The 15,661-nt window shown below is 45.3% G+C and overlaps 1 protein-coding gene across 10 annotated transcripts in view; it reads left to right on the forward strand.

The window, feature by feature from the left end:
- Ca-alpha1T (Ca[2+]-channel protein alpha[[1]] subunit T) overlaps positions 1-15,661 on the forward strand; it is an 89,435-nt gene that overhangs the window by 53,820 nt on the left and 19,954 nt on the right. For 5 of the 10 annotated variants that reach the window (XM_033382224.1, XM_033382231.1, XM_033382225.1 and 2 more), the window contains exons 7-17: positions 241-282; positions 2,644-2,670; positions 4,436-4,557; positions 4,889-5,043; positions 6,404-6,496; positions 8,415-8,656; positions 10,600-11,155; positions 11,465-11,488; positions 12,932-13,330; positions 13,396-14,357; positions 14,423-14,632. In XM_033382224.1, coding sequence (XP_033238115.1) covers positions 241-282; positions 2,644-2,670; positions 4,436-4,557; positions 4,889-5,043; positions 6,404-6,496; positions 8,415-8,656; positions 10,600-11,155; positions 11,465-11,488; positions 12,932-13,330; positions 13,396-14,357; positions 14,423-14,632 — 2,832 coding nt within the window. The remainder of the gene's footprint in view (positions 1-240; positions 283-2,643; positions 2,671-4,435; positions 4,558-4,888; positions 5,044-6,403; positions 6,497-8,414; positions 8,657-10,599; positions 11,156-11,464; positions 11,489-12,931; positions 13,331-13,395; positions 14,358-14,422; positions 14,633-15,661) is intronic. The other 5 variants (XM_033382232.1, XM_033382228.1, XM_033382229.1 and 2 more) reach the window with 5 other exon arrangements.

Consider the following 15,661-nt stretch of genomic DNA (forward strand, 5'->3'; position numbering starts at 1 on the left):
CCTCAGTTTCCTAAATTTATATTTTGGTTGAGACAAAACACCAGAAAACCACAGAATCCCACAAAAGAAAAACAAAAAAAAATAAGAAAATAATTTAGAAACAAAGAAAAACAAAATAACAAAAAAATAGTAGTAGTAATACTCGTCAAAAAAACAAAAATGCAAATGCAGATGAAAAATGAAATGTAAAAAATGAAACAAAAACGAAAATCATACCGGGAACAAATTTTTTGTTTACAGGGGACTACCTGAAGTGTACAGAGTTCGAGTCCGTGTTAACTCGTAAGATAAAATGATTTATTTTCCCCCCTTTTAACCTAACCTACACACACACAAATATATCTACTATACACCCACACGCACACGAACACGAACACACACACAGAAACCCAGACACCCCGACACGAACACCACACACACACAGAACAAAACAGAAGAAGACGAAACCAGACACAAACAGATTCTAATAGCCGTCTACTAATTGCTACTAGTGTCCTACTACTACTACTACTACTACTACCACTACTACCACTACTACTACTATTAATACTAGATCCTGTCTATATACTCGTACTTGTACTAAAATAAATGTAATCTCTAAACTCTCTCGCTCTTTCTATAATCGCTCTTAGTCTGTTAACCCGTAATAGCCCTCTCTAAATCGTCTCTCTGTTAACCCTGTTAACCCCTTAAACCCTCTAATGCGATGTTCTCTGTACGGCGTCGTAGCGCACACTATCTTCTCACACACTCACAAAGACAGAGAGCCCTGAGCCGATGGCGCTGTCCTCTGCTCAGGGCTTTCTCGAAACCCCTTTGAAAGCTCTTTTTTCCCAGCTAAAGCTCGCTCTCTTACCCCGATCAGTGATGAAGGTGGAGCGGATCAGATTTGCAATCTCTGCTCTCTCTCCATCCACAAAGATCTACATATCTCCTTCTCAGTTACACCACAACACTCAGACTCTCTTTCTCTGTCCCACTCACGCTCACACGTTTGATAGTCGACACACTCTCCCTAGTAAATGTGCATAAATACTCGTACTCAATACATAATTAGTAAAGTAAAGTATACTCTTGCCAATACGATTATACTCTGTCTCTATCTCTCTCTCTCTCTATAACTATCCATCTATTTCTCTGTATAAGTAATATTTGAATATATATGAATATATATATATACGATATACCAAACTATACCAAATACTCGTATCAACTAAACTAGAAAACTAAACAACTCGGCAAACAGAATAGCTGTCTCTACTGTCTCGTATCTCGTAACTAGTGTATCTCCTCCCCCCCCCACACACACACACACACACACACACACAACTGTACCACTGCAGAATCTTAGACCCAAGTCTTAGTCCTATTCCTAGCCCTTGGTTGAACAACACATCCTTAAAGTAGAACACCACTCGATATACTCGTATGTTTTAGCTTTAGCTCCTACTTAACACCTCCCACTAAACCCCCGTAAACGTGCCGCTATGCCCTCCGCTATTGGAGCCATAGAGTTGATGTTGATGTTGATGTGGCGCCACTTGAACCCGATCTCCACTCTCCACTAAAGCTAACACACACTTGCAACGATATATAGTATATATGTATACATAAATAAGAGTGCTATATGAAATTGAGGCCAAATCTCTCCCTATCTCTCCTAAAACTGACCCCCTTGCCCCCTTACCCCCCTACCACCTACCGCCCCTAAGCCTCTGACTCTGTTTGTGTTTCTGTTTCAGTTTCAGTTTCGCTTGTGTTGCGTTTGCCAAATTTTCGTTTTCGTTTTACAATTTTCTGTTTCATTTTTGACACACAAATATGACATGTTGCAGCAGGACCCCCAGACACCCAGAACCCAGGAGCAGCAGCAGCACCACCACCACCACTGAAACATACAGTGAGACAAACAGTAAAACAACCATACCAATTAGCAACAACTCGTACAGCACACAGAGATACAGCCAGGATAAAAACGGGCAGTACCCCTTTAGGAGCCAAGGCAGGGGAAGTGCCTTGTGACATTGCTTTGGCTAAGAGTTTGCCCTTTCAAACTCATAAATATTGGGTTTTTGAGATATTTTTTTTAGCCACTTCCATTCGAGATAATTATTAAAAGGAAAAGTTTCAAAATCAAGATATTTCTTGACTCTGCTCATTCTATTAGTTTTATTAGTTCAGTGGCACAGTTCTGGAAGTGAAAGGTGTCAAAGACTACCCTGTGTTTCAGTCCATTCAAGGGAGACGTTCTGCTAAGATGATGATCCCAAAATGTATACTACAGAAGGTACTCTTAGCCATCGTATACTCCAACTTTCACAGTAGTCAGGCGACGCTCGTCTGCATTTCGAAGGAGTTTTCACTGTAGATTGCGGGGCTCCCATTGCCTGTCCTTTCAGAAAGCTGCTCCTGCTGTTCACTTTGCACTGGGGTACACTCGCATTCACTTAATTATTAATTAATTAATATTTGTTCGTTTTTTTCTTGAATGTTAAAGTTTCGCTCCACACACAAACACACAGATACATAGGAATAGTGCAGCAGCACAGTATTCCCCCCACCGCAAACCCCTCTGTGTGTGTGTGTGTGTGTGTGTGTGTGTGTGGGCGTATGTATCTTTTGTAAGCTCAACTCTTTTTACAGGAAAAACCATCAGTTTCTATTGCAAAGGTATTTAAAGCTGCCCCTCCACGCCCCTCTACACCCCACCGAAACATTCCACCTTTCGCTCTCGCTCTCGCTCCCTCCCTTTCTGCCACATGCCAACAAATCAAGTACAGTAATTACACACACACATACATGCATAGACACACAAACACACTCACCACACATGAAGAACTTCATAAAGTTTAGCATACGGCTGTGAAACCTGCGAATTGTTGCGATTTCAGCAAAGAAATGTATGGGAAAAAAATGTAAAGAAAACATAAGAAACGGTGAAAGAGGAAGGAGAACAAAAATAATTCAAATTTCACTAGCGGTGCCACCGGTGCCCACGGTGCCCCTCACCTTCCACAATGCCACAGTCTCAGTGTCAGCCTCTCTCTCTCGCTCTCTACCCCTCCTCTATCTCTGCACTCTCCTCCAACTGCTGGTTGGAGTGTCGCCTGCCAGTGTCAGTGTCGTGCCTCCACGTGCATATTAAACACATTTTATTGTCACACACACACGGCGACACACATACAAAAACACATACGGTTGACACTCGGTTGATGGTGAAATTTTTTGTTGGTTTTTTTTTTAAGTCGCGCGTTTCCTGCTCCGGCTGCCACCGCGACGGCTGCTGCGTTGTGCGTCGGCCATTTTGTGGCAACATTGCGCGTTTAATTTAAATTGCTTTGGCGTTTTCATTTCCTTTTTTTATGTCCCACCATCTCCACCCTCCTTACACTTGCTGTCTCTGTCCCCCTGCCCCGGCGCGGCACCAAGAGTTTGTTGCTTTGTTCTTAGTTTCTCTTCGTCTTTTTTTTTAGGTTTTTATTTTAGTTTTCGCTTTGTGTTTTGTGTTTTATTTTATGCCTTGGGAGTCATCTCTCTCTCTCTCTCTCAGTGCGTCTCACTCTCTCTATTCTGCTGTTCTTCCGGTACAGTTGTGTCGTCTTTCCAGTGGCTGACTGTGCTTAAGCTTACCCGCTCGTTCGCTTCGCGCTTTCTATCGCTCTCTCCTGCTTCCACCAGCGTCTACTAGCTCCCACGCACTCTCTGTCTCTCTCTTACTCTCGCTTTGTGTGTGGGTGAACTATAACTATCTCTGTCTCTATCGCTCGCTTTATCGCTTCGCTCGATGGAAGCTGTCTCTGTTTCTGTCTCACCTGCGCTTGCCACATTCTCTTTATCGCTCTCGCTCACTATCGCTAACCACTCGCTATCGCTACCACTCGCTATCGCTACCACTCGCTATCTCTGTCTAACTTTTGCATTAGTCAGCCGTGTCTCACACACTCTCTGTCTCACACTCACCCTCACTATTACTCTTACGCTGTTCTTTAGTTTTTGCTTCACCCATTGGCCGTCTCTGTCACTCTAATTAGTTGAATGTTCTCGTGTAGCTGCGTGTAGCACGCGTGAGCAGATCAAGCCATGAAATTAAGCACAAAAACTCTCTTCTGCGAATACAAAATTTATCGATTTGTCGATCATTAATCGCTCTTTTTTTCCACATCTCGATGTATATGTTTACGATACGCATAAACATATCGAATAAACTTATTTGAACTTGATATGAACCACGATTATTAATTGTACTTTTTGTGCTCTCTCTCTCTCTCTCTCTCTTTATCTTTCTCTCTTTCTCTCTGTAATTTCTCTCTCTCTCTCGTTGCCTCTTGCTCTCGTGTGATCTTCTCTTTCGTACACTTTGTTTCTGTGTGTACTGGATGTTTCGATTTCATTTAACAATCGCATCACATGACTTATTCTCTATCCACATGTGCAGCCTATCGCAGTACTACGAATTCTCCAAGGATCAGGACTACATCTGCTCAACGCCCTCCGACTCGGGCATGCATCTCTGCGGCAACTTTCCCCCCTACCGCAGCGGTTCCATGGTCTGCAATGGTAAGTGGTGTCCGGAGTCCGTAGTCCGGAGTCTGGGGTCCGGAATCCACACAGTCCGGAATCCCTCATTCTCAATTACATTAACTTTAAAGCTAAATGAAGTGCAAATTGCGCTGTAATCAAATTTGATGGCGTTTTTAATTGCTCTCCCTCGAGGTTAATGATGAGCTTAAGTTGAGCATCAGCTGGGGGATGGGCAGACGCAGACCCCACCCTCGAACCAGAACCAGAACCAGCAGCGGGAGCATCAGGAGCAGATTCAGCAGCAGAAGCAATCACAATTACAGCGATACTCACAGCTTCCCTTCCCTTTCCTTTCTCCATCCCGCAGAGGAGGCCAAGCTGTTCGACTTCAACGAGCCGACGAACACCTCGTGCGTCAACTGGAACCAGTATTACACAACGTGCAAACAGACCGGCGAGAATCCCTTTCAGGGCACCATTTCGTTCGACAACATTGGCATGGCCTGGGTGGCCATATTTCTGGTGAGTGCTACGGTTTGGCTGCACTTATTTCATTCTCATGCACAAGGAAAAAGTAATGTAATTAGAGTGTAATGTGCGTAGAGTCCATTTTTTGCATTAGAGTAGTCTTCAGGGCGATCGAAATCAGCTTTAGCAGCGGATGATTTGTTCAACAAGTGCTGAGCAATCGCGAACATTTATCAACATGATACGATTGTTATACGATTCCTCTCTCTCGCTTCTTCCCCGTCCATCCCATTCCCAATTAGTGTTCAACTTTGTTCAACAAATACGAACAACAACCAGAGGAGGAACGAGGCAGACGAACAATGTTGCATGTTAATTCGGTGTCAACTCCGCTATGGTGGCATCGCGTTAACAAAGCATCCTGGGAGGGACAGGGACAGGGACAGGGAGAGGGACCTCGACCTTGCTACTGTATTCATAGCAGCGCATCGTTTACAGGGAGCGAAAACTTTACCAATCCCATTTCCATTACCAGGAAAGGAGGGAAAGTGATATTGGGTTCGCGTTAGTTATATGCGTCGTGATAGCCCACAGAATTCGAGCAGCTTCCTTTCGCTAATTAGGGGGGCCCTCACGTTTCAGGCATTAATTGATATGCCAATTAGAGAGGGTGCACACCGCACACCGCACACTGCGAGCGATTCAGTCCATTGATATGCAGGTCGAACGATCTAATTAATTCCAAATCAAGTGCACATTAAGCTTTGAAGCTGCCAACTGCTGAGGGGCGCTGAGTGGTTACCGGATAGCATAGGCATGGGCATGGACCACGACACATACGTCAGTCGGCTACCAGTTAGAGCTCACTGATTGGCTCTTACGCTGGAGAAGAGGGTACCATTTGGTAACAAAAGAATAGGATTACTCAGGATAAGTGGGTCCCCCCCAACATAGATCAGGCCGGGTCAACTGTGGGCTGAAGATTAGCCATGCGGGATATGCTTTGTTTTAGTTGTAGGGAGATTTCAACAGGTAATGTTTCCCCCATCGGTAACCACATACCATTCGATGCGATCCCAGGCGCTCCTGAACACGAGTATCGCAGCACATTACACATACGTGACGTGGTCCAGAAGGCCAAAAGGCAATCCTAATTGCTCCGTCCACGTCTGACAACGCCCGGACCATGCCCCACTGTGGCACGGCACGGCACGGCACGGCACAGCAAGGCATGGACAGGGGCAGGGGCAGGGGCTGTGACGAGAACAATAAAAGCCAGCTAAACGCCTGGATATGCGCCCGTACATTTAACCTCAATTTTATATCTGCGTTCAAGTATCTATGTGTATTGTATCCCCGTGTGTGTGTGAGTATGTGTACGCTAATTATGGTGAAATATTTGTTGGATTTGCAGGTCATCTCGCTGGAGGGCTGGACGGACATAATGTATTACGTGCAGGATGCGCACAGCTTTTGGGATTGGATCTACTTTGTGCTGCTGATTGTGGTGAGTGCTATCCTCGGTGCTGTCCGAAGCTGTGCGGTGCGGTGCGGTGCGAGCCCCTACTTTGATCACGAGCTGAATATTCAATGGGGGGCGGGGCCGGGGCCGGGGCCGGGTGTCTGGGTCTGTCCGTTCGCTTGGAGCGACCTCCAAATTCTGCTGGCCGGGCTAATTGAGCTGAAGCTGAAGCGGAGCGGGAATGCTGGATTGCCGGCTCCGAAAGTATTCTAAAGCAATTTGCCAATGTAAATAAGTAAATTACTTTTCAACTATAACCAAAAACACATACACACAAAGACCGACAGGGAGGCAGACAGACAGCCCCGAAAAGTTTGCATACACCGGCAAAACAAAAAATAGAATTCGTTTCGATCCATTGCCAAAATACAGCCAGAAATATGTTTTATTTACATGTATATTTATCGTACCCATGAAGTACAAAAAATATCTATTTATTGCTATAAGAACGATCAGCGTTATACAATTTACAGCGGTATTCATTTGAAATTGATCGGAATTTTTTCGAGTGTGCGATGAAGGCTTTAAAATGCATGATGCTGTTGCTCTGTCGACCAGCATCTGGCAACATGTTGCAATGCAGAGACCGGCCTCTCTCCATTGTCCCCTATCCGGGGCGTACTTTGGTCGGACTTCGAGTGGACTCCAGTCTGTTGTTGTGTCATTCGGATGGCAGGATTTGTGCTCAGGTGTCCTTGGGCCAATTAAAAGCCTTTAAGTGCATACACAGACACAGCTACAATTGCAGATGGACGTACAGACAGAGATACAGATACAGATACAGACAGAGACTGGAGGCAGACACAGATACTCAGACACAGATACAGATACAGCTGCAATTGCAGAAGGAGGCACAGACACAGATACAGAGATACACATGAGGAAAATTTCATTATTTATGTTTGAAGTTTGCACAGTTTCCCCATTCCCTTCCCTCTTCCCCCCTACCCTCTCTGTTTTCATTTCCCCTCCCTCACCTCGTCTTTGTCGCTGTTCATTTCATGTGCAAAATGATTTTTCTCTTCCCGGCTACAACTTTTGGTATGCAAATAGTTTTCTGTAGTCTGCAGTACACTCGTACACTGTTGAGGGTTCTCGTTCTCATTCTCTTTATGGATTTATACATTTTCTGCCCAGCTTTCTGCTCATACACGAAAATGCTAGCTAGAAACATTCTATCTATTCTTTGAAATATGTTTCCAATTTAAAGTTGGCCTGAAACTCGATTGCCTGTTCTTTGCTTTGAAAGTGCGACAACTTTTTTCGCCGCAAAGTTTGTGACTTTCTCTATATATTCTATCTATGGAAAAATCAACCTCAAGCCATACAATCTTTAAGGGTATACAGAAAACCTAAGACAACTCGGTCGAAAGTGCGCAGGAAAATACACAAATTCACTCCATTCGATGTTATTCGATGCCTTTCAAATAAAGTTTTTTTCAATGTTGGCCAACCACCGACCCCCGTACAAGCCTGGAGAAGGAACCGAGCCTTGGGTGGAGCCTGCAATCCGGCAGAAGACAGGCGCTAATTGAATTTAAGTGGATGGATTAAAATGTTTCCTCCAAAGACCCATCCTAAGCCCATCGGAGGAGGAGTGGCAGCACAAACAAAGGCCGTGTAAAAGTTTCAGTTCGCATTTGTCGCCCGCTAGCAACGAAAATGAAAACGAAAACTTTTAAACGGAAATGCGAAAAGTTTTGCGGGAACTGCTGAGCGTCACCTGCCGATGGGTACTGTACCGGCACCGGCTTGGCCGTGCTTACATTTCACTCCACGTACTACTGCCATAAACGAAATGTATGGGTATTTGATGATAATACTCGGATAATATTCGGACATTTTCGATATTGAGAGCACATATTTCATATTGCCTTGCCTAATGCCTTGTTTTATATTGCAGATCGGGTCGTTCTTTATGATCAACCTATGCTTGGTCGTCATCGCCACTCAGTTCTCGGAGACGAAGAAGCGCGAGATGGAACGGATGCGACAGGAACGGGCCCGATACACGTCCACGTCGACGCTGGCCAGCAGCACAAACAACTCGGAACCGGCCACATGCTACGCGGAGATAGTCAAATATATCGCCCATCTGTGGCGACGCTTCAAGAGACGAATGTTAAAGAAGTACAGATTATATAAGTATGCTGCTTGTACCTTTTGATTTGATTCAATTACGATTTTCGTTTGTTATTTCCGTTTCCGGTTTGAGTTCTCTCTCTCTCCCCTGACTCTTTCTCTCTCTCTCTCTCTCTGACTGTCCACCGAAAGCTCTCTTTCTCGAAAAGCAAAGCAAAGAAAAGCTAAGCTCTAGGCTTTAGTCACTTAAAAACTGATTGATTACTAACCGAAATCATTAAAGCGTGTAATTAGCGCACTAAACTCTCAGCCAGAGCGAGCTCCACACTCCACTGAGACTCTCTAACGGGGGAAAAATGGATTTCCTCGATGCCCCAAGCAGTTCTTTCGAATATATACTTCCATTTTAAAGTGATGATTAACCCCTTGGGATTTATGTTATTCGGGGCTTATAGTTACATGTACATGCTTCCTCCATTCCATTGTGTTCCTTGGTTTCATTATTATCCATTGATTCATTGCATTCCGTTCTTCCATTCCACTTGTTTTGCGTTCTATTTTACATTATTTTCTTTGATTCCATTCCTCTGTTTCATTGCATTTCAGACTGCATTCCCTTGCGCCTTCCATGTTCCTCTGCCGTTTTCGATGAGAACAAATTTCTGCGCTCCCTGTCAACCATTTCACTACAACCTTTGCATAAATCCCTTCTCTGAATTTCCATTTTATTTCTTAATTAATGCCTATTTCCCATACCCCCATCGCCACTCCCACTTTCATTCCATTCCATCGTTCGATTCCGTTTTAGTTTCCGCTTTTGGGGTACCGCACCTTCGCGGTCTTTATAATTTCTTGTTTCGATTTTGATTTATGAAAAATTCATTTAGCCGGCGCACTCGACCTGTTATGGTATCCTTATTTTGCCACATTTCAATTTTTCCCCCATTTTCATTTGCAATTCCCCTGTTTCTGGTTTGGGTTTCATTTACATTTTCATTTTGTGCAGTTGTCAGCCGTTTGTTTCTGGGTTTCTTGCATTTTTTATGACTTTTGGGTTTTTCAATTATTATTTTTTACATGCATCCGTGTGTCGCTCGCTCCGCTTACATAGTCAAAATATATATACGCTTAGAGCATTGCGAATGCGTAGATTAGCAGCGAGAATAGGGCTAGTCCATAGATGGATACATAGGGGCGGGGGAGCGGCTAGACTCTCTCCTGAGACTCTCTGTGAGATGTGCATCCCGTGTAGGCTACTGAGTATCTTTGGCAACCCCACATATGTTACGTATACCCCATGGATACACTTGAATTGGAGTCGGGAGTATAGTTCTTGTATTAGAAGAAGGTCCCTGGAATACATTACAATATGTTGATCCAAGCTTGGTCCACCCACCCATCTCCACGCTCCCAGCTCCCACCAGCTCCACGCCACGTGCCACACAATGATGCCACACAATGATGCAACAAACACACATACTCATGCCGAATGCCATGATGCAACATGCATTGAATGACACTGATTTCACAGCTGGAAGTCATGTTAATTTGGATCATTTGCATTTTTGTACTGCCGTTGTCCTTAGTTCATTCATTTGATTGAATTATGTAATTGCCATTGTTGTCTGTCTAATTGCTAAGCACACACACACACACACCCAATCACCATACACCCACTCCTGGAGTTACACTTAAGCACACACACCCACACAGAGAATCAGATACACAAATCCATCTAGAGCACTAATGAGAGTGCACGTATTACACTACCCACCAACCGCCCCGCACGTGCAACAGCCCCATCGGTTGACCCTGCCCGAGAACCCCGGAACCCCAGTACCCCCAGTACACCCAGCCCCGTAACCCCACAGAGAACACGATGTTTTGTGTACAGACATATGTGTGAATTACGCGAACTGCCAGCCAACTTGTTACTAATCAAATTTGGTTTTCCACACCACCCAAACTCCACCCAAACACCACCCAACCACCTGACCACTGTACAGGTACCAGCGGCAGCAACGCAAGGAGGGACTACTGCCCAATGCCGACAACCTGACCTTTTCGCCGTCGCGCATCAAGTGCCACCATCCGAAGTGCCCCAAGTACAGTAATCGCAAGCATCCGTCCAGCATTCAGGATCAGATGATTACCGTTATGGTGCCGCTCAATTCCAACTCGAATTCCAACAACAACAACAATAACACCAACAATCACAATGGCAGCACCAACACGAATGCCACCAACAATGTGCCCAGCTGCACCACAGTGGCATTGGTGAACGGGATAAATGGCAGCACGGCCAGTGTGACCATGTCGACGGCCCAGCATCAGCAGGCCGCCCAGCAGCAGCAGCAGCAGCAGCAGCAACACTCCTCCTCCGACAACACCGAACAGTCGATGGGCGAGGCGGCCTGTGGCGGCGGCGGTATGGTGATGCCGCGCAGCTCCTCGCTGAAGAAGTCCTCTCACCACCAGCTAAAGCCCGAGGGCAGTGCCGGCGAGCAGAAGACAATACTGTTGAAGTTCCCCCAGCAGATCATGGATTCGGAGCAGCTGATTGTGAGTATCTGACAATCGATAGGCAGCATAATCATCGATCACAACAGATCACATCAGATCAGTCCATCGCACATATACACACGTTCTGGTCCGCCGGGCCACAGAATCGATTCGAACAGAAAACAGAAAACAGAAACAGCAACAGCAAATGCCACAGCCACAGAATATATTTGTACCTCCCAAAATTGCCACAAAAACAGACAAAGCTGAAAAACGATTTTATCCACAAATGAAATGCCGTCAAACAAAACAAAAATGATAATAATAAAATTCTTTCATATTTGTTACAAACCTTTGCTAATCTCGTAGCTGCAGTTGGGAAATTTAGGCAAGGTACTGAACACAACAAAAATGTTTAATTAAATAAAATCAAATATCTGTAAACGTGAGAGAAGAGTGCCAGAATGTTTCGGTCTCACCGAATCCTGGAGACCCTTGCAGAAAGCGTGCAGTATTTATATTGCAATGCCATTTACCTGTGGCAAGGGCATTCAGTCGCTGCACAAATTAACAAAAAAAAAACAACAGAAAACCGTTGCAAAAACATATCCCGTACAAATTGTAAATACATATAAACGAATCCCCGCATATGTCTGCATATTAAATGCCGTTGAAGTGGTTATCATTTTTTTGTCGATTGTGTATGTATGTATACGTAGAAGTGCATTTGAATACAAAAACAAGTACATATGTAAATACATATATAGAGAGTTGATTGCCCCATTGAATTGCTGAATCTGAATCTTTTGCCCATTGTTCCCATTGTCCCATTGTGTCTCGTTTGAATGCCGATTAAATATTTATCTCATTTCGTTTTATTTGAATATGTGAAAATAATACAGTTTTTAATATTTGCAATAAGCAAAGGCGAAGACATTTCCCATATGGGAATAAATTACGTACCGTACCTATCCATTAGACATTAGGGAAATAGTGCCCACAGACTGGTTTGAAATTCATCCAATAAAAGTATTCACAAATACTTTTACATAATTAGTATTCATAATAAAGTAAATATGTCCGCTTTAAGTCGCTATCGATAAAGTAATAAAATATTTAATAACTATCTTTGCAATAGACCATATGAGGTCTGCCGTTAAACCTAAAGGTTTGCTTCGTTTTCCCTCGAAACCATTCTGCAAGCGGTTCATCGATGAAACCTGAAGCTTTGTTTCAAGCAGTGCACCGCTGAAACCTGAAGCGTTGGTTAGTTTTTCATTCAAGACACATTGCAAGAAGTGCGGCGCTGAAACCTGAAGGTTTGGTCCAAGCAGTGCACCGCTGAAACCTGAAGTGTTGGTTCGTTTTCCATTGAAATATTTTTCAAGCGGTTCATCTAATCAACCTGAGAGTTTAAGGGAGGGATCAACCTGACTTTAAGGTGGATTAAAACTCTAAAACAGATCAAAAAGTATAAAAACCGTACAGAAAATGCTGTAATTAAACAAAAATAACGCCTAGTTCTCAGCCCTTTTCCAACTTTTAGCCCTCTCCCCTTAATTATCGGTTAAAGTTAAACTATACATATGTTGATATATCCTCTATCCGCCAAAGAAGCACACACCAACGCTCTTATACCTCTGTATGTCCTGTATATAGCCTAGTAGCTTGTCACCTCGTTTAAAGTTATTATTCTTGATGATGATCCCCGTGAAGATTTCCCTGTTCTCAGAGCCGAACGAACACTGACCTCCGCCCCTCTCTCGTCCATTATCATAACAATGAATGAAAGATGAAGATCTGGCATTTCTAATTCTTGAATACTCTTGAATACAGAGTCATCCTTGCACCTCGGGCTTCCTTAGTCCGCCCACGTCGGCCAGCCGACGTCCGTCGGTGATGTTCAATGAGTACGTGCTGCTGCACACGCCTCCCGCCCTCAGCACGGAGCCGACCCTGGCACCGGGTAGCGCCTCCCCAGCAGCAACAACCACCACTGTTGCCACAGTGGCGGGAACGGCAGCCGCAGCTGCAGCAGCGGCAGCGACATCATCATCACCAGCAGCATCGGCGGCCGGTCCTGGTGGCAGCCACAACCACACCAACCACAACCTGAACAACAACAACCAAAATGGGAGTGGCAGTGGCAGTGGTGCGGCGGCAGTTCCAGACAAAAGCACCACCATATTCTCCACGGAGAAGATGACCCAGGCCGGCGATGGAAGCATCTGGCAGGTGAGTGATTGACCATCCATAAATGGCTCACCAATTGACTAACACTCTCTGCTGTTTCCGACCAGGTGAACCTACCGCAGACCATCGGCACCATCGCCAATCCATATGCAGATTGCTCCGAGCTGGGTATACACGATGCGATGACTTGTCAAGAGCTGTTAGCATTCTCTGTGGCCTTTTCAGCGGCCTTGCCGACGGGCCAGAGCACGCTAGAGTCCTTTTACACGTCGCTGGCCCGCTGCGATCCACACACCGCTGAGGCGCTTAAGGCCCAGCACAAGCGGGCCCCGGCCACTTCCCAGGCCTTAGTCTCTGTCCAGTCCCCGGGACATTTCCAGGCAGCGCCGGATCAGGCGGCGGGTGGGGCAGTGGATGCCTTCGAGCTGAACGGTGCGCCCAGCACTGTCGCAGCCGTTTCAGCGGCTGTGGGCCCCGGGGAGTCGCAGGCAACCACTCATCATCGCCAGCGGAGAGAACATCACTCGCATCCCCAGCACCAGCATCAGCATCAGCACCACCACAATAATAACAACAACAGCCACAGCAGGAACAACAATGGACATAGATCACGGGGTCACACATCCCACGGGCAGGGACATGGGCGCGATCACGGCGGTCCCACGGGCAACTACATGGAGGACTACGCCTGCTGCTACGACCTGTACCAGAACGCCCTCTCGCCGCTGGAGGAGCGCCATCATCAGAGATCTGCCGCGATGCGTGGCCTGATCGCCGTCTACCGCTGCGTGTCACGCATCTGCAGCTACGTCCGACGCTATATCAGACGCCTGGTGGAGCACAAGTACTTCCAGCAGGGCATCCTGCTAGCCATTCTGATCAACACGCTCTCCATGGGGATCGAGTACCACAACCAGCCGCCGGAGCTCACAGCCATCGTGGAGACCAGCAACATAGTCTTTTCCGGCATCTTTGCCGTCGAGATGCTGCTCAAGGTGGTGGCCGAGGGGCCCTTCCGCTACATAGCGAATGGATTCAATGTCTTTGACGGCATCATTGTCATACTCAGGTGAGGTGTCTCTTAGCGATAGTCTCAGTATCTTTCCACATAATATTGCTCCCTCGTTCCATCAGCGCCATTGAGATATGCCAACAGTTTTTGGGCAACGGAACTGGGGGCGGTGGCTCTGGTTTGTCCGTTCTGCGGACATTCCGGTTGCTCCGCATCCTCAAGCTCGTCCGCTTCATGCCGAATCTGCGGCGGCAACTATTTGTCATGCTTCGCACCATGGACAATGTGGCCGTGTTCTTCTCCCTGCTGGTACTCTTTATATTCATCTTCAGGTGAGTTCGACTGCCCTTAAAAACCAGTCCGAAGACACACGATGACACTAACACACAAAAAAAGATAGCAAAAAAAAAAATAAAAAAATAGATACACAAGAACAATACACAGATACACACAAACACAGCTAACCACCACTAACAGACACTCACACACACACACATATACACTATACACGAAGAAGGCGGAGATAACAAAAGATAATGAAGTAACGAAAAGAAAGAAAATTCAATCAGAGCTAATCAACGATTAACCGATTACCGATATACGGTTATCGAACGCGAAAAACCCCAAAAACCAATACCCAAAAAAGAAGAAGAAAGAAAGTAAAATCCAAGCCAGTCCCAGCCAAAAAAAAAGGATTAAAGAAATGGAGCCGAAAAGTAACCCAATATTACCACCCGATACCGATACCGATACCACCAAACAGTTCCAGTTAGTTAGCCCATCCATAGCAAGGCGTCTATCGTCTAATTTCTAACAGTTTCTAGAGCCTCACTACGAGCTTAGCTGCTTTCCAACATCAACTTTCCATATAGTTCAATCGATCCACCCCACAAAAGCCCATGAACCCCTCATATCCGACTGTGCCTCCATATTGAAGTACAGTCTCGTCTCTTACTATCCATCTTTCACAGTCAAATGAGAGAGCTTTGGGTCATTTCATCATGTAATACCCAAGCCACTCTCACTCTCTTTCTATCATTTAACCACACACACACACACACCCACCTACTAGACCCTCCCCCCCGTCGAAATTGTGCTCTGGTACTCGTAATTACTCGTAACTGTACTTGTTTATACTATGCTTTGACACGATTATACATTCTTCCTATTTGTACCCACTGCTGCGTACCACTTGACTAATACATATGTATTTGAGTAAAGATTTGCCTAAATATCTGTCTCTCTCTCAAATCGATCTCTCTCTCACTTACACACACATTTAAGCTCTGTCTCTCTATTACACTCTCTGTCTCTTTGCCTCTCTCAGTAACATATTTGAAACGTAATGAAGAAATGTAGTT

Source organism: Drosophila pseudoobscura, chromosome X (genome assembly GCF_009870125.1).
Source record: "Drosophila pseudoobscura strain MV-25-SWS-2005 chromosome X, UCI_Dpse_MV25, whole genome shotgun sequence".
Taxonomy (NCBI): domain Eukaryota; kingdom Metazoa; phylum Arthropoda; class Insecta; order Diptera; family Drosophilidae; genus Drosophila; species Drosophila pseudoobscura.